Source organism: Lontra canadensis, unplaced genomic scaffold, assembly GCF_010015895.1.
Source record: "Lontra canadensis isolate GAN:19392208 unplaced genomic scaffold, GSC_riverotter_1.0 scaffold111, whole genome shotgun sequence".
NCBI lineage: Eukaryota > Metazoa > Chordata > Mammalia > Carnivora > Mustelidae > Lontra > Lontra canadensis.
The window spans coordinates 4,801,238-4,827,817 of NW_022631105.1; the positions used below are offsets into that span (position 1 = coordinate 4,801,238).

The 26,580-nt window shown below is 37.0% G+C and overlaps 1 protein-coding gene across 12 annotated transcripts in view; it reads left to right on the forward strand.

Annotated features, from left to right (window-relative positions):
• Positions 1–26,580, forward strand: part of KMT2C (lysine methyltransferase 2C) — a 206,982-nt gene that overhangs the window by 105,353 nt on the left and 75,049 nt on the right. For 11 of the 12 annotated variants that reach the window (XR_004380607.1, XM_032840119.1, XM_032840125.1 and 8 more), the window contains exons 14-18: positions 1,937–2,646; positions 12,918–13,037; positions 15,736–15,852; positions 23,323–23,424; positions 23,618–23,722. Coding sequence is in view for 11 of the 12 variants with exons in the window: in XM_032840119.1 (XP_032696010.1) it covers positions 1,937–2,646; positions 12,918–13,037; positions 15,736–15,852; positions 23,323–23,424; positions 23,618–23,722 (1,154 nt within the window). In the remaining variant the exon portion in view is untranslated. The remainder of the gene's footprint in view (positions 1–1,936; positions 2,647–12,917; positions 13,038–15,735; positions 15,853–23,322; positions 23,425–23,617; positions 23,723–26,580) is intronic. The other variant, XM_032840128.1, reaches the window with a different exon arrangement.

Here is a 26,580-nt window from a genome sequence, read left to right on the forward strand (position 1 = left end):
GTCGAGCCCCGCATCGGGCTCTCTGCTCAGCAGGGAGCCTGCTTGCCTACACCCCCCCCCCGACCTGCCTCTCTGCCTACTTGTGATCTCTGTCTCTCTGTCAAATAAATACACAAAATGTTTTAAAAAAAGAGAAAGAGTAAGTTAAAATCATTATAGAAGACGACCGGTAGGAGTGCCTAGGTGGCTCAGTGGGTTAAGCCTCTGCCTTCAGCTCAGGTCAGGATCTTGGGTCCTGGGATCGAGCCCCACATCAGGCTCCTTGTTCAGTGGGGAGCCTGCTTCCCCCTCTTTCTCTGCCTGCCTCTTTGCCTACTTATGATCTCTTTTTCTCTGTCAAGTAAATAAAATATAAAAAAAAAAAAAGACTACTGGTAGAACATAATAGAACTGTTTGGGATGAAGAGCATGTTTACATTTTTTACTCCTTCCTGCCTAGTGTACAGAAAGAGTGTACTGGTGGTCTGCATGTGTGCTGCACATTTTCTTTTTTCCAGTGAGTCTTGAGGTAATTGGTCTTCTATTAACCACAATTTAGGCTTCATTTGCCATTAGGATAAGTTTTTTCACTTGAGTCACTCAAATGAATGGAACTCGTTATTTACATGAAATTTTCTGTTTTAAAAGTCCTTTTTTTTTTTTTTTTTAAGATTTTATTTATTTATTTGACAGAGATCACAAGTAGGCAGAGAGGCAGGCAGGGGGTGGGGAGAAGCAGGATCCCTGCTTAGTGGAGAGCCCAATTCAGGGCTCGATCCCAGGACCCTGAGATCATGACCTGAGCCAAAGGCAGAGGCTTAACCCACTGAGCCCCCCCAGGCACCCCTAAGCATTCTTTTTTAATGTTGAGTATTTTCGAAGCATTTTTGTGTGTAAAAATATTTGGATTAGATCCATTATTTGATGTTTTTTTTTTCTTTTATCCTCAACTGTAGTCTTTCAGGGAGTAGGAATAAAAAGTGGGATTTCATTTTGATATCAGAACATAGTTAAGTGCAGTCACCACAGTAAATAGTAATGAGGAAATTAATAACTCTATCAGTGTAACTTAGAAATTACCTTCATAGTGTTTGAAATAAGAGCTTTTTACCTGGTGATCTTACCTACAGAGCCATGTAAGACTCATGTAAATTGGATCTCTGACTTTGTTTTCAGGCGTGGTAGGGTTAAAGGCTTAACACATTAGCCCCCAACTTAAAATTTACCAGTTAGTGACTTAGATATTGCTGATATCTAATTTGCTAAGCTTTGACTGTTTAATTATTGATCATGAGGAAATAACAAAGATTCTGTCCAAAAAATGTATATGTTAGCAGGTACAGCTAATAAGTAAAATAAGTCTTTTCTATCTGTGTTCGTTACTCATTTGAGTCTGCAGAATGAATTTCGGTTATGTCAGTGATATTTCATTTGAGTTGTTTACATCTGAATGCCCGTGAAAAATCGCTGTATATTCTAGATTAGTCTTTACTTTTTAACTTGGACACCTCATGTAACTTCACTGAGCCTCATTTTTCTAGCTGTTGAAAGAATAACTTTACCTACAGAATTGGTAGTCTTTTTGTAATTGTTCAAATTGTAAAACATATATGCTTAATAGAATTCTATTAGAAGTTCTGTTTTAAATATTTTTAACAGAAACCACCTTAAACTCTGGGGATCCTATTAAGGTGATGTTTTTGTAGCTTTTCTGGCCTGATCTGTGACTAGTTCTAATTCATAAATCTTGGTGTATTTTGGTCTTTATTAATTTGAAATGGCTTTCTTGATAAATACCTTCTGATTTAAGTCAGGATTTTAACCATAAGTGTGCTTTGGAAATCCCTTGTCTCCCTTCTCCCCCCTTTTCCTGCCCAAGTCTATTATTTTTAAGCCAGAAAATTTTTAGATTTTAAATTTATAAGTACATTAACATAACATATTCCAAATTTTGTAGAATCCTCCCAAGATAAAATGAATCCTGAAATGGAAAATCAGATTTCTCATGAAGTTGATAGTGAAAAAATGGAAATGTCTTCTAAAGTGATGCATGTTTGTGAAGATCGAAATGAAAACAAAATGGAAGTGACAGAAAATGTCGACGTCCATGCACAGCAGATCATTGTGCGGCACGAGGACCCGCGGTTAGAGGAACCCAGAATGTTGGCTTCTGTGGAAGAATCACGGCCTCCAAAATTGACCATTGAATCTGCCGCTGTTCCACCAGATGCCATAGTGTCCCCGTGTGAGGAAGGTACTGCTTTATGTCCTAAGGAGCAGCTGGCTGTAGAAAGGGTACAAGAAGAAATGGAGCAGAAACCACGTTCTGACTCTTCCACTGCATTTACGGACTTTGAAATGGCTCCTGCAGTCGAGGGCTGTGTGAAAGATGGTTTATGCCAAGAAGACAAACCTGTGAAATTACCACCCGAGACAGAGCTGTCATTTGTGTCTGCCTCAGACGTAAGCAAGGCAAATGTGTCTTCCTCTCCGCTTTCTTCAGGCTTGCCTTCCCACGACATACTGCACACTTACCCTTCAACCCTCAATGCTTCTGTTGGAAACATTCTGCCGACAACATATATCTCAGTCACTCCAAAAATCGGCATGGGTAAACCAGCTATTACCAAAAGAAAATTTTCTCCTGGTAGACCTCGGTCCAAACAGGTAGGGTGATTTTAATGATACGGACAGGAAAAATCTGTTGGAGCAATTCCATAAAATAAGGCGTATGTGGAACTTTGGTTTGGAGGGTTATTTTTCCTATTTCCAGGTAGAACTTAGATGTAATGTTGACCAAAGAGGCCTTTTTTTTTTTTTCTTAAAGCTATGATGAAGACTAATTTATTAAACTTAAAATGATCTTACTCAGAATTAACTTGGTTGGGACCTACAAATGCAACCTATGTGATTACAGTTTCTAATAGAAAACACTAAAATTTTGAAATTCTATGCCACAGTAACAGTAGAGCCTTAAAGAAGCAGTAAAGTTTGAGGTATATTGTAACTAACATTTATTTTTTCCCTCTACAGTATTTGTTTATTGGTATTATTCTTTGCCTAAATTTTTAACTGCTTAAGCATCAAAATTTACTAAGAGAGTTTTTCATGGTGTGTTTTTCTCATTTGGATTTTTCTATTAATTGCTAACTTTGTGACCTCTCCCCCACCTCCAAGTTAGGATTTACTTCAGTGTTTTCATGGAAGAGTCTTAGAATTGCATTGTTGGTCCTTGGGCAGTGAGGGGAGTTCTTCCCATGACCTGGGTAGTGTGGATTCTACCCCTTAAGGTTAAGTTCCAGTTCTTTTTAGTGGAATTTAAGTGAAACTAACTAGAAAATAAAGTGAGACACTGTAGCTAAGATTCATTCTACAAAATTTCTGCTTTCTGTAATTGTCATAAAATGGCAAGATAATCAAACATTGCAGTGTTTAGTCACAATGGTACTTTGAAGTTTCAATTCTCATGATTTAAATTGCTTCCAGTGATTAAAGTTTGACATTCTAGTGGTACCGTCTTGATCTTGATCATCCAATTTTGGAATCTGAAGCAAAGTAGAAAAATAGAATTTTATTGTAATGTGATAATTAGTCTCCTCTAAATTCCAGATATAGCTTATTCCCTAAAGACAGCAGGCTAACACACCAGAGGCAAAGTAACTGCCTCGTGGGAAAGAATGGGTCCTTTGTGGCAAATTTATTATATATGCATATTATATAAGCAGTAACCTAAGACACTCCTTCCTATAGGCCTTTCTCTAAGTATTTTCCATGATACTTATTTTAGGTTCTCCCAGGAGAGGGTTTTCTTCTCAAACCAGTTCATCTCCTCCTTACTCTTGTTTTCTTTTTTTGAAATAATTGTTAAGTAACAGTTACGTGGTTTGGGCTCTGAAAAAATGTTAGCAATGAAATTTCAGTCTCTAATTTAATTTTGGTTCAGATATTTACATTCTTAAAGGTAATGCATCATAAATATTCTTGTCAAATTTTACTCTATAGAGACTTCTGTTCCAACTGAGAAACCATTAGGATTATTTTTCTGTGGACTTAATGTCCTTAAGATCGTGAGTCTGAGTGTATTTTAATGTGTGTGTGTTTGAGAGCGTCTTCCAGGTTTATCCCATTTTATGTGACCTGTGTCCTAACATTTGTCATCGCTTCTGCTGTATTCTCTTTCAGTTCCCAATTCTTGTAGTATCCTACTTTCTGTTGAGTTGCCATTGTCTCATTACTGCTTCATAATTTGCTGCTAATTTCATAAACAGTTCTAGGCATGTTCAGCCTGTTAGCTTGGTCTTAGTTGTGTGGCAGACAACCTTCACTTGGCGATGCATAGCTTGCTAATATATTGCTGTTTTTGTGGAGAGTATGGATTGGATAGAACAAGACAGCTCTTTATTTTTTATCGTTGTTGAGGTACTGAGGTCATAACTTCCAGGGAATATTCCAGTGTTTATGTTGGAAATCCTTGAAGTCTGTCACTCAGTTGTATGAATTTCTTTGATGTCAAGAATTCCTGTGTTATATCTTTGGTTCATGTTTATTTTGCGTATTCTTGTAGTGCGGACTGGATATAAAATGAGATGGATGTTTATGGCAATGATTGTGGTATAAGCAAGATTCTTTGCTGTGTTCTGATTAACATCAGTAGTGTTTCCATATTTTGTTGAAGGTTCTCTGGTCTTTAATGGTATAGTGAAGCTTGTCCGATCATACGAACTGCACATTTCATTGGTTAAATTCTGTTTCATAGTCATCAAATATTTATGTTTATTTCAACCATTTTCTAATATTATGTGAGCTTTTCTGAAGAATTCACTTAGAAATTAAATGAATACTTTAATTAGAAACAAAAAATTTGAAAGCTTTAGAATTTTAGGTGTCAGCTAATGATTGGATTATTGAAATGTTTTTTGGAGAAAGGAGTTAGCCAGTAGAAGGGTAGGCCAGTGCTATCTAACAGAAATATAATGCAAGCCTCATAGATCTACACTTGATCTTAGCCAAAAGGCCAAGAAGCAATAGATCTAATTTAAAAATTTCTAATAGTCCCACTTAAAAGTAAAAATATGCAGGTGAAATAAATTTTAGTGTTTTAACTTAATATATTAAAAATATGTTAGCATTTAATCTTTTATATATGTTATATAATAAATATATATAACAAAAATATATAAAAATTATATGTAACTCTATAATACATAATATATGTAAAAATAATTATATTATGCATATGATAAAAGTTACTAATGCGATATTTTACATTTACTTTTCATGCTAAGTGTTCAAGATCTGGTTTCCCACTACATAATTAGAAGTCTTTTGTAGCCTCATGACTAATGGCTATCTTACTGGACCATGCAAGAGCAGACATTTTTAAAAACAGGAAAATTTTAGTTCGAAAAGGAACTACATTTGAAAAGAAATACCAGCAGAATTAAAGAGTGATAAATTCAGAATGGTTCTCTGAAGTAGAAATAGTCTACACCCTCCAGTTGCTCATGGGACATATTTTAATACGGATGATAAAAATGATTTGTTGTAGCAACAACTCGTTGTGTATTTTCAGTGTATATTAGATTGTCAGTATAGAAGCCCTACATATGTACACATACATGTTCATGTGCTTTTACATACATACATATGAGTACATATATATGAGTATGTGTAGTGATACTGGAGTGTGGATGGGTATATCACCGTTCTGAGTCTGACATGTCAGGACTCAGACCATCTCAGAATCTATACAGGATTATTTTCCCTTTAGAAGAGATTAATCTTTGAAGTTTAGTGTTTTATATTACACTTTTTATATGGAAGAGTTTAGGTGTTATTTATACTATGTTCTTCATGAGCTGTTTGAAGTACTTCTTGGATATATGCTTCACAGCCTTACTATAGAAACAGTAACTTAAGTTTTCCTGATGGTTGTGGATAGAAAATGTTTCTTTTTCTTTTTTGTTTTCTTTCTCATTTCAGACAGAGGATTTCATAAAGATAAGGGAGAAGAGTACAGACATGGTAGGAGGAGAAGGGAATTGGAGCAGTGACAGGCAGCCAGCCAGCTGGACATGGTTTCATATAAATTGTCCCAGTGAACCAGTTGGCTTTTCTTTCTTTCATCCTTTATTGAAGTTATTTTTTAATATATATTTTAGTGTTTCATTTTTTCAGTATTTTTATGGGTATATCCACTTAGGACCTTAGGTTTGGAAAAGTCATTATTGGCCAACTGCATGTTATAATTGCCTCGGGAGCCTTAAAACGCATCAGTGCAGTGACCCCACCCTGCACCAGTTAAACCAGCCCTACAGTCGTCTTTGCTGTTAGCCCTCAAGTAGAGTCCTGAATTAGAGAGATGTGCTACTCATTGTTACTTTTATGCATATGACTTACTTCAAGAAATGCTCTTAAAAAGCAGTGGAAAAGAGGATGGAAACATTTTTTATTTCAGCATATCAAATATGTGTTTTTCATTTTCTACTTATTTCTCTCATTCCAAAGTTGTATTTATCCATTTTAATTTGGAAATTCTGAGATAATAGAAATCTCAGCCCATCTTCTGTTACTTATCCTATTTGTATCACTTTATTTTATGGAAAAATATTGCATATAATCACATGACTGTGCTCTGCTTCAGACACTTGTGTACTACATGCTTTCATGATGGTATTGAAAGAAGTTTGTTAAACCTAGGAAATATGTTTTATTGAAATATTTACTATTTCAGTGAAATTTCATAAAAGTGAACATAAGTACTCAGCTGTATTTTGAAAACTTTCAAATTCTAGGAATTTTTTCATTTTTGATTTTAGCTCTGTTTTTTGTTGCTGAAATCTTATATATGGAAAACTTAGAGATTTCCATTAAGTTCTGAGACTGAAATTTATTGAGGTGTTCTCAGAAAGTGAAATTTCTTCAGTATATGATGTTTCCAAGGATAGTACTCCATTAGATCATAACCACTTTTCCATTACATTGTGAGGTGGATATTTTACTTTTTATTAATTTAACTAATTTTATTATGAGCCATAGAATTTTATAACATTCTTGTCTACTGCAATAGCATTTTGAATGAAATGTTTTGAGTTAACAAATCAGTTTCATAATCTATTCCTGTGAGAGAAAAACAAACCTCCCGGGCAGTGAACTGTAGAGGATTGTAGTTTTATTAACAATTCCAAGTAAGCACTTTCTTTTTTAAAATAGTGGACACCATTTCTGGCTTGTAAACAAATCGTTTAGTAAGAGGCACTGTTGATTTTTTTAATTTTTTTTTTAAGGTTAAAAAAAGGCGTATCTATAAATCATACTGTCCAAATAAGGAGAAGTTTAGTTCTTATTAAATTATTTCATATCCAGCTTTTAATTAAAATGTTTGGATTTTTGAGGCATTGCTTGCTATAACACATACACGATGGCAGTCACTAAAAGGAAAGAAATTACCCCACATAGTTTTAATTGTCTCTTCTTGGATACCTATTCGATAAGGTAAAACCTATATTTCTGATACTTTGTCTTAGAATCTATTGAGGGTTTCATTAGTAAACAGATACATATTCTGTTTTCTCTGTGGAGGATAAAGGGTGCACTGTAGTTGCCCAGATTATTTTCCACTTACATTCTTCTAGTCTAAATACTATGCTGCCTTTTAAAAAAGTGATTTTTAAGAAGTATTTTGTATTGTTTACATCCGTTCTTACTGTAATCGATACCAGGAAGGATCGGCTAATACAGGTTTAGCATGCGTGTTTCCATAGTGCAGTTACTTGGATTCAGATCCTTATTTTCCATTATTGTCTGTGTGACACCAAGCACGTTACCTTGCCAACTGTCTTGTTTCTTCATCTGTAAAACTATATCATATGGGTGATCTTGGAATTTTTTTTTTTTTTTTTAAGATTTTATTTATTTATTTGACAGAGAGATCACAAGCAGGCAGAGAGGCAGGCAGAGAGAGAGGAGGAAGCAGGCTCCCTGCTGAGCAGAGAGCCCGATACGGGGCTCGATCCCAGGACTCCGAGATCATGACCCGAGCCGAAGGCAGCAGCTTAACCCACTGAGCCACCCAGGCGCCCCTGATCTTGGAATTTAATAGTAACACATACACAGCACCCGACCCATAGCAAGTGGTAGTAGTGCCCTGCTTGCTTTCTTGAGTTGCAGAGTAACACAGATATTCTGTGAAAACGACGGCTTGAGGAGACAATAATCTGTACTAAACGTAGCTCTGGAGAACCAATCACATCGACTGATACTTACTTGTACTGAAATGTGCCAACAAAAATACAGGCCTTGGGTGGGTCGGATGGTGTGTAGTAGGTTTCTCAAGTTCAAAGCCAAGCAATGGCTGCACAGATGTTGGAACTGAACAGCCTATTAATTATACTCCACGTGATACGTGCTGCTGGAGAGGAAACCCCAGGTACTATGGAGAAGCAGAGGCATGAGAGGAAACTCAGCTCAGGCTTGTGTGCGGTGCAGCTGAAGTCCAGGAAACACTGCTCTAAATCACTGAGAAGCTGTAGTTTTAAACCTAAAAAATACCTAGCCCTCTCAGTGGCGAGCTGCAAACACATACAGATCAGAAGCGTCCCTTTCCTCTTGGTTTCCTTGTGCCTATTGTGGTATTTCTGAAGCCATCACCAAAACCATTGCTGGCACCAGCCAGATTCACATTCCTAAATTATTGAAGGCTAAAGCTGGTAACAGCTGTTTTTGTACTTTTATCATCTTATCAAAGCACTGTCAAGGACTAAATTTCTTGTTCCATTTGATGTTGAACTCGGTATTATATATGAGACTGACTTATGTGAAAAGAATTCTGTAAGTCATAGAAATGAGTCGTTTGCTGTTATGGCTGTAATGTACATGAGTGAGTGTAGGTACCGAAAAGGAATCACAGATGCTTAGGTTTACTGTTTCTCTTGCTGGTCATCCTTTCTGCTCTCCATTGTTCTCGCTTTCTCTAAATCAGACTCACCCTTCCATAGCAGCCTTGGTTTCGCAGAGCGTGTTGGGAGAGCCTGGGCCTGAGTGAGGGGAACTTGGAGGTGTGATGTCTGCCCAGGAGGCCCCGAACCTCTGCCTGCTCTGGAAACTTCTTCAGGAGGTCCGGATACTCGGGCTCTAATAATGACATCGATCATGTTTAACAACCAGCAACAGGATTGGGCTTCTAATCATAGAAAGTTGACCTTAATATCCTTTGCTCCACTTGCCATTACTGTTTCCATTGCATAATTTACCAGGTTGATAAATTTACCCAAGAAGTTGGCCTCAGGTAAAAAGAAGCTTAGGATCAACTTTGTGTTTTTTTTTGTTTTTTTTTTTTTAAAGATTTTATTTATTTATTTGACCGACAGAGATCACAAGTAGGCAGAGAGGCAGGCAGAGAGGGGGAAGGGAAGCAGGCTCCCTGCCCAGCAGAAAGCCCAATGCGGAGCTCCATCCCAGGACCCTAGGATCATGACCTGAGCTGAAGGCCCCCTGAGCCACCCAGGCGCCCCAGCTTAATATCAACTTTAAACAGGTTTTGGGGTCAGTCATTATTGTTAGGATCTAATTGAATCTCAACCATACAGGTTTTTGTGGGTTTTTTTTTAAGTTTCTGTAGGATTTGATAGCAAGTTGCTTCTCTTTAGCTGTCTTCACAGCTTAGTTTCCTGATGGCTACATTTTGAACCCTTTTGCTTATAATTCATTTTGTAACAGTGCATTGGATGGATTAGTAATTTTTTTTAAGGTGAGGAAATTCAGGAATGTAGGCTATATCTAATGGGGGAATTAGTATGTTTCATACTATAATGCTTATTGATGCATTTATGCATCTAAAAAAATGCCCAGTGGAAAAAAATAGGCATTCAATAAGCATTGAATAGAATGTTTAACAGTGAACAAAAAGAATAGTCTTTACTCATCAAGCTTCTAGTCCAGTGGGAACAAATAAATACAAATGTAGTAAGTATAAATTTAAGTGTAACAACAGTATAAACCTGTTTCAGGAGACAGGGAAGTTGACCTCTGAATTGTCTGTGTGAATTCTTTTTCATCAAAGCTGAGATCTGTAGGATAATTTATAATTGCAGTTGGCAATTATAGCTGTATTTTAGTTTTAAGGTCTAAAGAATATATTAGGTAATTTCTTCATTGTCAAAACATCTAAGTATGATCATAATTTTTCTCCAGTTCCTATAAAATTGCACACAATCTATCTTCCAGTGTCTTATGATAATATACTTATTAAAATTCATAATGTAATTCCCCCAGCTTTTATTATATAAGTTCTTCATAGCAGTTGAATGGTTTTCTAATTATTCCTGAAATGGCATCCAAACATTCTTGATCTATGGAGCCCTCCATTATGTTCATCCATGTTCTATGAAGTGTAAATGTTTTTAAAATGAGACACGGTTTTGGCATCAAAGCTAACTTTTAAATTACGGTGAATATCATGTTATCCGAGAGTACGGCTTTTTATAGTATGTTTTAAGAGCCGTCTGCTGACATACCATTAAATGATCCATCAAAAGGAATTTTATACAGTAGCCAAATATTATCAGAGAAAAGCCAGTGGAAACATTGAGAGAACTAAGTTTAGATAACTCTTGCCCCCATTCTCTACCAGTAAATAATCAGAAACAGTAAAACATATGGCCCCAAATTTCAGTCAGTGAGAAGATGCAAAACATATTGAAGGTAGAGGACAGTGCAGCTGGGGCACTGAAGGAAAGGCCTCTTTGAGGAGAAATGTCCCAGCCCATAGTGAAGAATCAGAAGAAGAACCATCCACTGGAGGGTCGCCATTGCTCTGAGTCCGTCCGCCCCCGAGTGGCGAAGAGCTTGGCACGTTTGAAGGAACCTAGGGTAGCTGGGGCCTAACAATCAAGAGGTGGCCACAAGATGAGGTGGGAGAGAGGCACCAGGGAAGGTTTGCAGTAAAGTAAGTGCACTGGAAGGGTTTGAAGCAAGGGAGTGTCTTGCTTGATTGGATTTCCAGTTTTTGCAAAGTCCCTCTGGCTGCGTGTAGAGAAGGGCTTGAGGGAGAATGCTGGGTAGGGAGAATCCAGTAGAGCAGCTGGCTGGGAGATTGAATATGCTGATTGACTGATGGTTTGGATTGAAGGAGTGGCAGGGGAGAATGATGAGGGAAAAGAACAGATCAGAGGACTCCCCATTTTCTGACCTGAGGTCTGGAGCCCATTTCTAAAGATGGGGAAGATGGTGAGATGGAACTGAGGAAGGGAGTGATTTTAGACGTGGTGAACCTGAGAGGTCTGGCGTGACAGAATGGACGTGCTAAGGAGGAAGCTGAAAACCGTGCTGACTTCTGCAAGAACTCGTGGGAACTAGAAATGTGAATTCGGGAGACAGCAACATCCAAGATGGTGTTTACGGCCCACATGATAGATCATACCACTTGGGAAGAGACTACAGAGAGAGGAAGATTGTCCCGGCCTCAGCCCTGGGAAGCACTGCGGCTTTGGAGGTTAGGTGGTGGAAGAGGACAGAAAGGTCAGCTAGGAAGGGCAGAGAAACTTTCACAGGTGTGCTGCCTTGAACCTGTCAGAACTGTATGGAGGAGCTGACAGTTCGAGTACAGTGAGCATAGAGAAAGGACTTCTGGCAGCATAACAGTTACCCAAAGACCCTGGATGCGGCAGGAAAGAAGACAGAGGTGTAGAGGCAAGTTGATCTGATACTGCGAAGCGAGGTCATTCACCTGTCAGTAAACTCAGGATCGCATTCACTGAGCTGGAGTGCAGGTTAATTAAAAGTGAAACCAGTCTTTTCCTTGTGTGTATTTTTTTTTTCCTCAAAATACTGTTACTGCATTAACTGTCTATTCCCCAAAGGGTAGTTAAACTCTTATTTTGGTTGGTTATTTAAATTCCTGGTGGTAGTTTTATGTGATTAATAGGCTACTACTTGTTTGAGAATATTCTAGAAACCTGGTAAGTACTGTGTTTCTTAAGTTTGGGTCATTTAATTGGTAGAAGTTATAGATGTGTTACGGAATTGCCTAATTCAAAATAGGTTTTTTATTGCTGGACATTTGTTTTGTGTTTTTCTTTAAAATGTTATCTTTGTGGAGTAGACTTTTTTATTTAGGCTCCTTAACATCGTCATCAGATTAGCACAGGGTTTTGCTGAATGTGGTTATTAAGAAGTAAAATGTCTTATTTTCATTTGAACTATTTTAATAAGGTACTGTTTCTTGTATAAATAACCAAGTATCTTAGGCATTTTAATTTGCAAATTTAGGACAATTTGCTTTAACATTTTTCACTGTACAAATTAGCCCCTTGAATGTAATATAAGGATAATAGTCCCTAAATAAAGATAAAAACCAAAACTACCACTCGTGGTCCCTGGAAGGAGGAGTGGTTAGACCCTGGGATTATAACGGATAACTGCATCTTAAGATTGCGGACTGACTTTCCATATTCGAAGCGAATGTGTCTGTCAGTTGCTCATTTCCGATTGCATTTGCTTGCCAACTGCAGCAGGTGAACGTAACGTTCGCTAAGGTTATTTCTCTTTTCCAGGGAGTGATAGTTGTTAGAAGAAACTAATCCCCAAGTAGTTTCTTCTATATAAGTGTTAATTCTTAGAATTTAATTGACTTTTATGTTTTGGTTCTACAATTACAGTTCATGAGTCAATGTTGATGTCCTATAACCCTGATTCCTAATATGTTTCATTGCACTGATGTTTCCATCTGAATAAAATATTTAATGTAAATTGTAGCTGCAAACATTTAAGCATAAAGTCATTGTAAGCCATAAGCTTCCTTTCCCTATCTTGAAGCAATATGTCCTAAATTTCCATACGTCTGCATTTGTTTTTGCTGTTCTAAAATTCCTCAGTTGCTGGCTTTGACCTTTTACGTTGCTGAGTTTTATACATCTATTTTCTCACCTGCCATATCCTAGGGGGCTTGGAGTACCCATAACACAGTGAGCCCACCTTCCTGGTCCCCAGACATTTCAGAAGGTCGGGAAATTTTTAAACCCCGGCAACTTCCTGGCAGTGCCATTTGGAGCATCAAAGTGGTAAATAAAATTGCATTTACATTCATGTATCATTTCTTTCTGGTTGGTTTTGTCCAAGTAGAAGTTAAGAATTAAGCCTTTCTTTTCTACATAAATAGTGCAGATTCCAGAGCCACTTTTTTAATCTAAAAATTTTAGTATGAAGAGTCAACATGCTTGCACTTAAAAATCTGGATTAGGAGGAAATTATATTGCAATTTTCCATGACTGATTTTAAGTGTGAATTTTTAGTAACTTCTTTTTATGGTTGCTTCCTTTTATGTTGTAATTAACAGTTTTTCTGTGGGGGGGAAATCCTTGTTGCACAGGCTATAAAGTAATTTAGGACTTGCTCATTCATGATAATCATAAAATTTTGTTGCTTAGAAAAGAACAAAAGAAAACTGCACTAATCTGTTATGTGCTAATGGAGAAGAAATACCAGAATTGCAGCAGATTTCACTGTCTGTGTTAATAACCTCACAATTATAGGGCCTCTCTCTCATGTCATTGATGGAGGACTCTGCTAGTTCTTGAAGTAAGTTATGTAGTCTGATGCATTTTAGAGGGTAAACAATAATGTGAAAAGTATTAGTCATCAAGTTAAAATATTTTACTACCTCGAGAAGATAATTTTCTTCATCTTCTGTATTTAATATTCTGGAATAAGGCTGTTTATTTCAGACTCATCAGGGATTTCAAAGGAGTTCTAGTTCTACTCTCCTATTTCTGTCACTATTAGAACTCTTTCAGCTCACTCTGATAGGCAAGGTGTTGGAAGTAGAGATCGTTGTTTTAAGAGTATAAAAGATGTTTTGACAATTTTATAGCAAGTACCACCAATTTTTACTTATTCTCACCTGTGTCCTTAGTTGCTGGGAGGAAAATAGATTATTATAGTCCTGATTTAATAATTGACTTAACTTTAAAAAAAATCTTTCATACTTATCAACAGCAAAACTATCCAGTTCAATCCTCCCTATCCCTTGTTCAGAGAAGCACAAGAGATCTAAAAGAGCAGTTTAAGAGAGCAAGGAGAGGCAATTTGTAAATTATTAACACTGAGAAGAAAAAAAGATTACCCCCTTTTTGTTTCTGTGTATCTGTTTTTATGCTCATATTATAACCATAAATTATCAACCTAGGAACTGTTGTGCTAAGTAGGTAATGAGTTCAGCATTTCAAACTACAATAAAAATGATACCAGTTGAAAATGTGACATATTATTTAAGTTATTATGGGAAAATCATGAATTTCCTGATTATTTTAATTTTAGATACACAGAATATTAAAAGTGTTGATGTCAGACTTTTTCAGGAAGTAATACATAAGTCTGGGTATAAACAAGAAAACAATAGCAAATAACCCTAATATTTATTTGTTAAAATATCAGGGAATTTAATCTTATTTCCTGTAGAATATTTTTGTGTGGTGGGTAAAAATTCAGATCAGTTATTTGCATTTCAAGTAAAATTATTATCCAGATGAGTTAAAGCACAGGCTGTTTACCTTTTTATTAGCTTTCCTATAAACTTTACATACATTATTCTCTAAATACTGTGGTAGAGTGAGGTACACCTGTTCAGTTCATACAGATAGCTATTGAATAGTAGGGAATATGACAAGTTTAAGACAGAAAAATACTGTTATACACTAGCAAAATTTAGCTTTTGTGCACTGTAGTAGCCGTGCGGAATACTGCTAAAGAACGTGGACCCTGGAGCCCGAGCGGCTAGCTCTAGATTTTGGATGAGCCACCTTTTTTTTTTTTTTTTTTTTTTTGGTAAAGATTTTATTTAGGGGTGCCTGGGTGGCTCAGTGGGTTGGGCCGCTGCCTTCAGCTCAGGTCATGATCTCAGGGTCCTGGGATCGAGTCCTGTATCGGGCTCTCTGCTCAGCAGGGAGCCTGCTTCCCTCCCTCTCTCTGCCTGCTTCTCTGCCTACTTGTGATCTCTCTCTGTCAAATAAATAAATAAAATCTTAAAAAAAAAAGATTTTGTTTATTCTTTTGACAGAGAGTGAGAGATCACAAGTAGGTGGAGAGGCAGGCAGAGAGAGAGGGGAAAGCAGGCTCCCCGCAGAGCAGAGAGCCCAATGCCAGAGAGCCCGATGCCGGGCTCGATCCCAGGACCCTGAGATCATGACGTGAGCTGAAGGCAGCGGCTTAACCCACTGAGCCACCCAGGTGCCCTGACGAGTTACTTTTTTATTCCTCAGTGCATTTATCTCTAAAATGGGGTTAATAAAACAGTACTGACCTTATGAGATAGTTACGAGTGGAAGTGCTTAGACTAGCATACAGCCCTTGGTCAGTGTACGTCAGTGTTGCTGTAATTGCTGAGAGAATGGTTAGTGGGCGAGTCCTGGTACTTGCTCTGTGTCGAATACAAATTGGATGGGGTTAATGGATGTTGAGCCACACAGGATGTAGGATTAGGAGGGGGAAAAATAAGGCCAAGGTTTGCTGGTACAGGGCATTCACAAAAACAGACCCAACATTTGATTCTAAGATCATAGGCATCTTTTGTTTATACTTTTTAAGTTGCATAATACATGTTGAAAGATAAAAATAAGCCTGGTCTCTTAATATTTATTATCTAATCAGAATAAGAGGAAGCAAGTATTTGTGTAACCTTTAATAACATGTTTTATCTCACGTTGGATTTAAAGTTCTTTTGGACTTTTGCAGAATGCTAATTTTTCCTTATCTGTTATGTAGGGCCGCGGGTCAGGATTTCCCGGGAAGCGGAGACCCCGTGGTGCGGGATTGTCAGGACGAGGTGGCAGAGGCAGGTCAAAACTGAAAAGTGGAATCGGGACAGTTGTGTTACCTGGGGTAAGGCTCATTTCTCATATCCTTTATCTCTACTATAATCCTTAATTTGTTGACTGGTGATGATCTCATTTGTAAAATTACTACATTGTAAGAGCATAGAAATAAGCCAGAATTTTTATTTTACTCTCTACTTCTCCTTTTTTTTTAACTTCTAAAATTTTCTTAATATTTTATATTTCCCATCTTCTTTCTCTTTTCTTACTTCCTCTTTCACTCTGATCTTTGTATAGCAACCATTCCCGAAAATAAATATGTAACATATTTCCTCCTTTATTTTTTTATAAAAGCAAACTCCTGTTACATTATTGAGCTTATTTGAAAAAATTAAGTTGATGGTTTAAGTTCTTTGTTATAATATGGCTCACAGAAGAAACTAGAAATATTGCAGATTACTACATACTTTAAAAATGTTGAAGATTTTATGACTGTCTTTGATATATTTTAATTCAAGATTGATAAGTATTTGCTCATTGGCAAGTATATGAGGCTTTATTTAAGTGTGTACTGAAAAAATCTATAATTGGCAAACAGTGGCAAATATTTCATGTGGTAACTTTACTGTTTTACCAAAATGTTGTTTTTCAAATTCTAATCATCATTTTAAGTTCAGGAGACAAGTAGACAGTTTGTGCCACAGTTTGTGTATCTGTTTACCTATTAAAGGATATTGTAGTTGCTTCCATTTTTTGGCTGTTAAAAAAGCTGCCAAAAAAGCCCCCTGCTATGAACTTCTGTGTTTAGGTCTGTATGTGGACATATGCTTTGTTTCCCCATGAATGAATGTCTACAAGTGGCGTGGCTGGATATATGGTGGGTGTGTACTTAGCTTTTTAAGGAGAGGCTGCTTTCTAAGCAGGGTGTGACATTTTATGTTTGCAAGAGTGCAGGAGATGCCTTTTTCCTCCATGTTCTCACCTGTGCTCACTGTGGTTAACCTTCCTTTCAGCCAATGCAGCAGGTACGTTAGGAATATCTCATTTGCATTTCTCTCATGACTAATGATGTTGGTCACATTTTTAGGTGCTCATTGGTAACATTTTTTGACAAAGTTACTCTTCAGATATTTAGTGCATTTTAAAAATTTGAATAGTTTTTTAACTTGCTCAGTTTTGTGTTTTCTTTATGTATTCTTGTCATGGTAAAGAACTTGATTGGTACAACAAAGCTTTAATTTTGATGAAGTCCCATTTATTAATTTTTTTATTTTATGATTGTGCTTTTGGTGTCTGAGAAATAATTGCATAACCCAAATTTACATCTTCTAGATGTTTCATGGTTTTAGGTGTTACGTTTATCTATAGGATCCAGTTTGAGCTAATTTTCATGTATGATGTGAATATAGATCAAAGATCATATTTTAAATACCCAGTTGTTTGAACACCATTCTCTGAATCGCCTTTGTTACCATTAGTTATGTGTATGTTTATCTGTACCATTAGTACAGATTAGTTATCTGTATGTTTGTGGATCTGAGTATACGGTGTTACACTGTTTATCCATTTCTCCATCTTTAGGCTAATATACTACACTATATTGAATATTTTTACTTTACTATTGAAATCAGACAATTAGTTTTCCTGTTTTTGTTTTTTTTTTTTTTTTTTACACTTTTTCAAATTTGTTTTGGCTGTCCTAAATCCTTCATGTTTCTATATGAATTTTACCATTGGCTTGTCAGTTTCTGCAAATAAGCCTGCCAGGATCTTGATTGGGTTTGCATTCAAACTATAGATCAGTTTGGGGGAAGTTGGTGTTTTAACTGTGAAGAGTCTTTCAATCCATGAACATTGTGTATCTCTCTGTTTTCTTTTTAAATTGTCTCAGTGATGTTCTTTAGTTTACAACATAAATGTTTCTTGCATTATTTCTCAGATTTATCTCCAAGTTTTCTGTATTTTTTATGCTATTGTAAATGGCAGTGTTGTCTCAATTTCAGATTGTAGTTGTCTGTTGCTAGTATCCAGGAATACTTACTTTTGTGTATTATATTCTACAGCCTTATTAAACTCTTGTATTACGTCTACTTGTTTATTCGTAGAACCCATCGAGTTTTCTGCACTTATGACGCTTATGATCATGTTGTTTGCAAATAAAGTTTTATGTTTGTTTAATCTGGAGGTTTTCATTTCTATTCTTTATTGCACTTGCTATAATCTTCAATACAGTGTTGGATAGAAGTGATAAGGTAACCTTGTCTTCTTTCCTGTCTTGAGGAGAGAAAACATTTATCTTTCATCATTGAGTATGGTGTTAGCTCTAGTTTTGTTTTATTTATTTATTAAAGATTTATTTATTTGAGTGAGCGAGAGGGCAAGTGTGTGTGTACAGGTGTGGGGGGAGAGGCGGAGGGAAATGGAGAGAGAGAATCTCAAGCAGACTCCCTGCTAAGTGCAGAGCCTACCATGGGTAATCTCATGATCATGAGATCGTGACCTGAGCCAAAATCAAGAGTCAGAGGCTTAACTGATTAAGCCACCCACGTATCCCTTGTTGTTTTTTTTAAATAGACATCCTAATCAGTTTGAGGAAGGTCCTTTCTGTTCATAAGTTGCTGAGATGTTTTGTAATCAGGTGTAGCTGTTGAATTTTGTCAAACACTTTTTCTGCATTTATGGCTTTTTTATTGATAGGTGAAGTATATCGATTGGCTTTTTTTGTATGCTAAAGCAGCCTGTGTTGTGATAAACTATACTTGGTCATGATGTTTTTTCTTTTTCGTATATTGTTGGGTTCAAATGGCTAAACTATAAGTCTATATGTATGTCTATGTCTATAGACTTCTTTTGTCTATATTCACAAGAGTATTAGTTGGTCTCTAGTCTTATTTTCTTACAATTTCTTTGTTTTTGTTATTGGCAAAATGCTGGCTTCCTTGAGTAAATTGGGAAATAGAATTTTCTCTTCAGTTTTCTGGAAGAGTTGTGTGGTATTAGAAACATTCTTCCTTACAGTATTTATATAGAATCATTAGTGAAGCCATTTTGGCCTAGAGTTTTCTTTGTGAAAAGATTTTTTTCTTAAGTTTTTATTTTAATCACCCAGTGCTTACCATTGACAAGTGCATTCCTTAATCTTCATCGCCCATTTCACCCATCCCCCACTCCGCTCCCCCCTGGTAACCATCAGTTTGTTTTCTGTAGTTAAGATCTGTTTCTTACTTTATCTCTCTTTTTTCCCCCTTTGCTCATTTGTTTTATTTCTTACATTTCACGTATTTGTGAAACCATGTGAGATTTATTTATGACTTCTATCACTTAGCATTATACTCTATAGCTCCATCCATGTCTTTGCAAATGGCAAGATTTCATTCTTTTTTTATGCCTGAATACTATTCTATTGTGTGTGTGTGTGTGTGTGTGTGTGTGTATATATATACACACACACACACACACACACACACACACACAACACATTTTTTTTTATCTGTTCATCAGTCACTGGATACTTGGGCTGCTTCTGTATCTTGGCTGTTGCAAATAGTGCTGCAGTTAACAATGGGGTGCATGTATCCTTTTGAATTCGTATTCTTGTATTCTTTGGGTAAATACCCAGTAGTGTAATTGGTGGGTTCTAGGGTAGTTCTGTTAACTTTTTGTGGAATCTCCATACTGTTTTTTACAGTGGCTGTACCAGTTTCCTTTCCTACCAACAGTGCAAGACAGTTCCTTTTTCTCTATCCTCACCAGTACCTGTTGGTTGTTGTGTTTTTGATGTTAACCATTCTGACAGACGTGAGGTGATCTCTCAGTGTAGTTTTGATTTGCATTTCCCTGATGGTGATGATGAGCATCTTTTCATGTACCTTTTGGCTCTCTGGATGTCTTTGGAGAAATGTCTGTTCATGTCCTCTGCCCATTTTTTAAATTCGATTATTTGTTTTTTTGGTGTTGAGTTCTATCAGTTCTTTATTTATTTAGGATACTAATCCTTTATTGGCTATGTTATTTGTGAATACCTGCTCCCGGTCTGTAAGTTGCTTTTTAGTTTTGTTGATTGTTTCCTTGCTGTGCAGAAGCTTTTTATTTTGATGTAGTCCCAATTGTTTGTTTTTTGCTTTTGTTTCCTTTGTCTCAGGGGGCCTATCTAGAAAAATGTAGCTACGGCCGATGTCAGAGAAATTACTTCCTCTGTTCTTTTCTAGGATCTTTACGGTTTCAGGTATCACATTTAGATCCATTTTGAATTTATCTTTGTGTGGTATATGAAAATGGTCCAGTTACATTCTTTTGCATGTTGCTATCTGGTTTTCCCAAAAAGATATGTTGAAGACACTGTCTTTTTCCCTCTTCATTGGAAGATTTTTTTTTTTTTTTTTTTTTTTTTTAAAGATTTTATTTATTTATTTGACAGAGAGAGATCACAAGTAGATGGAGAGGCAGACATAGAGAGAGAGAGAGGGAAGCAGGCTCCCTGCTGAGCAGAGAGCCCGATGCGGGACTCGATCCCAGGACCCTGAGATCATGACCTGAGCTGAAGGTAGCGGCTTAACCCACTGAGCCACCCAGGCGCCCTCATTGGAAGATTTTTTAACTGTATATTCAATTTCATTGGTATAGGGCTATTTAGGTTATTTATTCTCATATGAACTTGTCTTTCAAGGAGTTTATCCATTTCATGTAAGTTGACAAATCTGTTGGCCTATTATCCTTTTAATATCTGTAGAATATGTAGTGATGTCACCTTTCTCATTTCCAGTGTTGGTGATTTGTGTCTCCTCTCTCTTTCCTGATTGGTTTTGCTGCAGGTTTATCAATTGTACTGATCTTGAGCCAGCCTTTGCTTTTATTAATTTTTCTCTACATTTTTTCCTGTATTCCATTTTATTGATATCTACTGTGATCTTTATTGTTTTCTTCCTCTTACTTTGAGTTTAATTTGCTCGTCTTTTTTTGTTTACTTAATTATGTCCCTGCCTGGAAATCTCCCACTTGTGAGGTTTAGGTTAGACCTTTCTTTTCTTTTAGGCTTATACCTGTGGTCTAGCCAAATAAAACTTCTGTCACCTTTAGGATTTATTCTTTAGGATAAATCAGAGTAATTAATATATATATACTATTGCCTCTATATATAGAGGCAATACTAGAACACTCTCTCAAAGATTGCCTTCTTTACCTTTGAGATAAATAGGTTTTATATATCTCATAGTTTAAAGTTCATGAAATAAAGTATACAATGAAAACAGTGGGTCACTAAGCTATATGCTGTTGTTTTCCTTCTTAACATGTACAGTTGCTGTATAAAAATCATGATTTTTTTTAATCACTTGTATTTTAAATATGCTCTTTGAATCTAGGGCATATTGCAGCTTTCTGTACAGACTTTGTTTCTGGTTTGTACTGGGAATACTATAGTCCATCCTTGTTTTTTATTTCAAATAAAAGTGTTCTCTCATTGAATTTGTCTTTGAAGATAATAAAATTTTATCATTTCTTTGAGGCTGTTCACTAGGTATCATCCAGTTATAAAACCTGTTTTGTTTTCTGTGTTGCAGAAATGGGATGCAGAAATGAATACTTCTTACTTCAGCATCCTTTTGTTAGCTGTATTTTAGCTATGGCCACATTTTCCTATTTTATAATGTTTTCAGTGTATCTTTAGTCATTTAGGTGAATGACTGGTAACTTCACTTTTAGTAGACACTCAGTTATTACTAATGGAATGATATTTTACTTTATGAATCATCTTGTTTGATTTGCTAAAACTTTAAAATGCTAATTTTGAGATACACTTTTTTTTTAAGAGTAAGGAGAGAGACACGGAAGGAGGGGCAGAGGGAGAGAGAGAATCTTAAGCAGGTTTCACGCCCAGTGTGGAGCCCAATGTTGGGCTCAGTCTCAGAACCCTGAGATCATGACCTGAGCTGAAATCAAGAGTCAGATTCTTAACCTCCTGAGCTACATGTGCACCCCAAGATGAACATTTTTTAATATATTTCCTCAAAAAAAAATTACAGTATACTGTTAGATCAGAGTTATTTGTACCACTGCTTCCTCTTGAGTCTTGATTTTCTTTCTTTTACCAGTTTGATGCCTCTCAATATTAGGTTGATCCATATGAAGTTGCCAACCTTCAACCATTTTTGACCTGGAAAAACAGCAATTTCTTCTGAGTCAACCTGTTACATGTGCCAATGAACTATATATAATCGCTTTGTATGTTTTTGTACCATAGTGTTCTACCTCACATAGGATTATGCAGCTTATTTTTCTACTCAGCTAAATGGCTTGATTTTTTTTTTTTTTTAATAGAAATCAAAACAGATTTTTACCACTGTTTCTTAAATGCTGTTTAATTTTCCGGTTTGGATTTTCCGTGGCTTTAGTAATTCCCTAGTGATGACTATTTCGGTTGCTTACAGTTTTCCCTTGTAGTCTTTAGACTTATGACTATAAGTTGCTTTATGGTTGAGTCTATAATAAAATAGTAGTACTGTCCATTAAAACTGTTCTTAAACTTCTTTGCAATGAAAAATATTACTCTTGTAATATATTCTTTCTTAGTTATTCTTTCAGTCATTCCTCAAGAACAACAATACTATTACTTTCTATTTTGAACTTAACCTATTCTGTTTCAGTCTGTTGTTCCAGGCTAGATTGTAAGGGAAGATTTTAAAATATTGGCATTGGTCTCCCTGTTCTCTTTTTTAGTAACTAATGTAGAGCTTTTTCATTATAAGCATTCTGGAAATAATTATTAACAAGCCAGTGGGTACTTAGTTGATTTGGTGAAATTTAACCACGTCCAGAAATGAATATCTGTGGTTGGTAATCTTTTGGCAAAGACTGAAATTTTGATAAGTTATTCAAAATAATATTTTAAAGCAGTGCTGTCCAACAGAAATATATGTATATCACATACACGATTTAAAACTTTGTAGTAGCTACATTAAAAAAGAAAAGAGGAACAGATGTCATATAACTTCAATGTATACCTTTTGACCCAACATATCAAAAATTTTACTATTTCAACATGTAACATATAAAATGTGTAAAATTGTTTATGAGCTATGTTTATGTTCTTTTTTGTTTGATACTGAAGTCTTTGAAGACTGGTAGGTATTTTTACTTACAGCACATCTCAGATTTGACTAGCCAGATTGCAGGTTTGAGAGTCACTAAAACGGAGTGATACAATTTACATGTAGGTATATGTATGTATAGATACAGAGGCATATACATACACAAATATAGTACAGTTTCTTCCGTTTGTTCATTAAAATTTCTGGCTATGATGGTTTATATTTTCTCCCTGCTCCTGATCCATGGGACTTGTAATGCCAAAGAGCACATTAAGTATCCACAGTGTCAGGACTTACACCTTTATGGTATTATCTTGGCAATAGTAGTCTCATTTGGGATTATTGTGCTGGGCCTCGGCAGAAATTGTATTTTGAGTGTGAATCCTCCACGTTTCTCAAGTGTCCTGCACACGGAAGGTGTGACTGTGCCCTCTGTGTTTGGCTGCTTATAGGTATCTGCTGCAGATGTTTCATCCAACAAGGACGAGGAAGAAAACTCCATGCACAACACAGTGGTGCTGTTTTCCAGTAGCGACAAGTTCACCTTGCACCAGGTCTGAGCTCAGTTACGGCCCCCGCTCTTGCGCCCCTCTCTTCCCCTCCGCGGTGTCCCGTGTGCGCTGAAGCCACTTCCTGTTTAGCTTTAGAGCCGTATTAGCTAAGAAGGTAATTTAAAAAAATAAAACTAGTACATTGTTAGCCGAGTCTCCAGCCTAAATTATTATGTTCATGTGTTTTTAATTTCAGGATATGTGTGTAGTTTGTGGCAGTTTTGGCCAAGGAGCAGAGGGAAGATTACTTGCCTGTTCTCAGTGTGGTCAGTGTTACCATCCATATTGTGTCAGTATTAAGGTAAATACACTTAAATTTAAGTCAGTTAAAAATGTGTTGAAATTTGATCTGAGTAGTGTCATGCTGTTTACATTTCTTACAACTAGTTTTTGTTGAGATCATTAGACGTATGTGACAGTATTTAATATTTAAATATTGCCTTTCAAGTGTTTCCGTGAAAAAGTTAACTCCTCTACAAATCTGTGGTCTTAAATTGTAGTGGTTATCCTGCTGTCTCGAAAAACCAAAAATAAAAATGCATGTCTTTAAAATACTTTATACACTTATTTGCTAAGGCAATAGTTTAGTTGATCCATTTGTCTACTGATAATAAAAAGTTGACACCAGCCACAGAACTTAATAGAAATCCCTTCACTCACCTGGTCTCTTCCCCATGTTCCTTCTTCTCAACCCTCCCTTGTATATGAAAGGACATTTTCTGTTAGGCTTCCTGGATCAGTGGCTTGGTATTTTTAAATCAGTTTTGGAGCAATTTTGGCCATTTCTTCATGTTTCTTTTCTGTTCCCCACAACCGCCTTCTGAAATCTTAGTTGTATGTGTACAAAATTATCTGATACTGTCCCCAGATCAGTCTCACTTTGTTGATTTTTCTGCAGTTGCTTTTCTGTCTGTACTTTGGTTTGTATAGTTTCAATGACATTCCCCAAACTCACTTAAAAAAGAAAGAAAAATAAAAAAATAGTTATTTATTTATTTGGGAGAGAGCGCGAGAGCCTGAGCGGGAAGGGCAGAGGGAGAGAGAACTCAAGCTGACTGTGGGCTGAGTGTGGAGCCTGACATGGGGCTCAATATTAAGATCCTGGGATCATGACCTGAGCTGAAACCAGTAGTTGGACGCTCAACCAGCTGTGCCACTCAGGCGCCCCTCCCCAAACTCACTTTTGTCACGCGGGGTCTAATCTATTTTTAAGCCCATCCGGATTTTTCACTGAGATGATTGTATTTTTTTAATCACAGTTTTATTTTACAAAAGTTTGTTATCTTGCAATTTAAAATTTTTTTCTTCATCGAGTTTTTTTTCCTTTCAAGTCCTTGTTGTGTATTTGTTATTGTTAATTCTACCATGCTTAACATTTCTCATTATTTGTATTAGCTTATTATTACTAGTATTAGCTTATTGCCCCTTACAAGGATCTATATATTTTTTTAATTTAGTAATCTTTGATTGAATGTGGCAGTTGTACGTTTTGGCATTATGTCGTGGAGAGTTTGGATTTTGTTCCTTTAGAAAGTATGGAGTGGTGGGCAGTTCTGTAGACATTCGAGCCATTTGAAGCTTCTCGAGGCTTTCTGGGGCAGGTCTAGAGAACCTTCACTTTGAGGTGTTCTCAGAATTTTCGGTCTTGGAACCATTAACAGTCTAAAGTTACTAAGGACCCCATAGAGTTTCTGTTTATGAGAAAAATCATTATTGACCACCCTTATAGAAATTAACTGGGAATATTTTGAAACATAAATATATAAGCATGTTTGTTAGGATATCATGTAATGATGGTTTATATTTTATATATCTTGTAGCCTCTGCAAAACATCACTGTAAGTGGATTAAAGTGAAAAAGGCAAATAACATCTTAGCATCATTTTAAAAATAGTTTTGCCCTCACCCACTAGGGTTTCCTAGACCACACTGTAGTGATGGCTTTTCCAGCTCGAGTTTAATCTGAGACATGAAGTGTGGCCTTCACGACATCTCTACTGAATTCTCCCCGTATCCTTCCCACCACAAGCTCCCCATGAGCCCCTCACGAGTGTCTTTTTACTTTGACTGCTTGAGATTCAAATGTCTTCAGCGTTGTGTGAGCTGTTACAGTTGTTCAGCTTAGAAATGACCAGTAGCTGGTCTTTGTCCTGGTCTTTGTCGTGTCCTTCTTTGGCTTTCCGTATATGCAGCTCGATGTTCAGCCAAAGACGTGAGGGAAATTCTGCGTGGACGTCTAGAGCTCTTTCTCTCCACTGCTCCTTCCTTTCCAGGACTCTGTCCTGCCAGTTGCAACAGCCTCTGCCTCCCAGAACTCCATCATGTGCCTAAACTCAGTGAGGCCATTGTGCTCTGCTGGAGTTCTCCATCCCTGGGCAGCTGTCCAGAAACGGTCTACAGCAGAATATTGTAGGACTCACCTCACTTGTTCTCTCTTCTCAGAAGCCACAGTCTTGTACTGCCTTTTGTTCAATATCTGAAACAAGTGATTAATGCATTTTGCCCCATTTGCTGGTATTTTATGGTGGGACAGAGGTCTCATGCCAGGTACTCCGTTGTAGTTGAAGCAGTTTATCTCACAGACTATTAAACACATCCATCAGAACTTACGAATGAAGCCCTGGGTAATTCCTTTCTTGGAAGAGCTTCCGAAAAGACTAAACCAGTTCAGTGGGAGGAAAAAGAAAGTTGATGGTCGAGCTCCGCAAACTGCTGGGAGCTGGGGGGGCCTTTCCATGAGGGGAGGCTGTCCAGATGGGGCGGAGCTGCAGGGAGCCTCAGGCTTGGGAGGGAGGCGGTCGGACAGACTGACTAGAGCGTTTGGAATGGTGGTGGGCATAGTAACCAGACTGACGTGCGTGGGAGACTGAGTATCGCTGAGTAACCTGAGAACGTGGCCGTAAAGGGCCACAGGGTAGGTGTCTGTGAAGTAGGAAAACTTAGTGGCAATGAAGACGCATGATAGCGAGGCTCTGTCTCCCACTCTGTCTCCCACTCTGTCTTCACCGTTCCTCTGAGCCGGACATGGTCAGTCATGTCCCTCAGGCCAAATCTGGTGTACTGCCTGCCTTTATAAACGAAGTTTTACCAAAACACAGCCGTATTCTTTTGTGGACAGAGGTCTTCTGTGGGCTTCACGCTGTCTTGGCACAGTTGTGT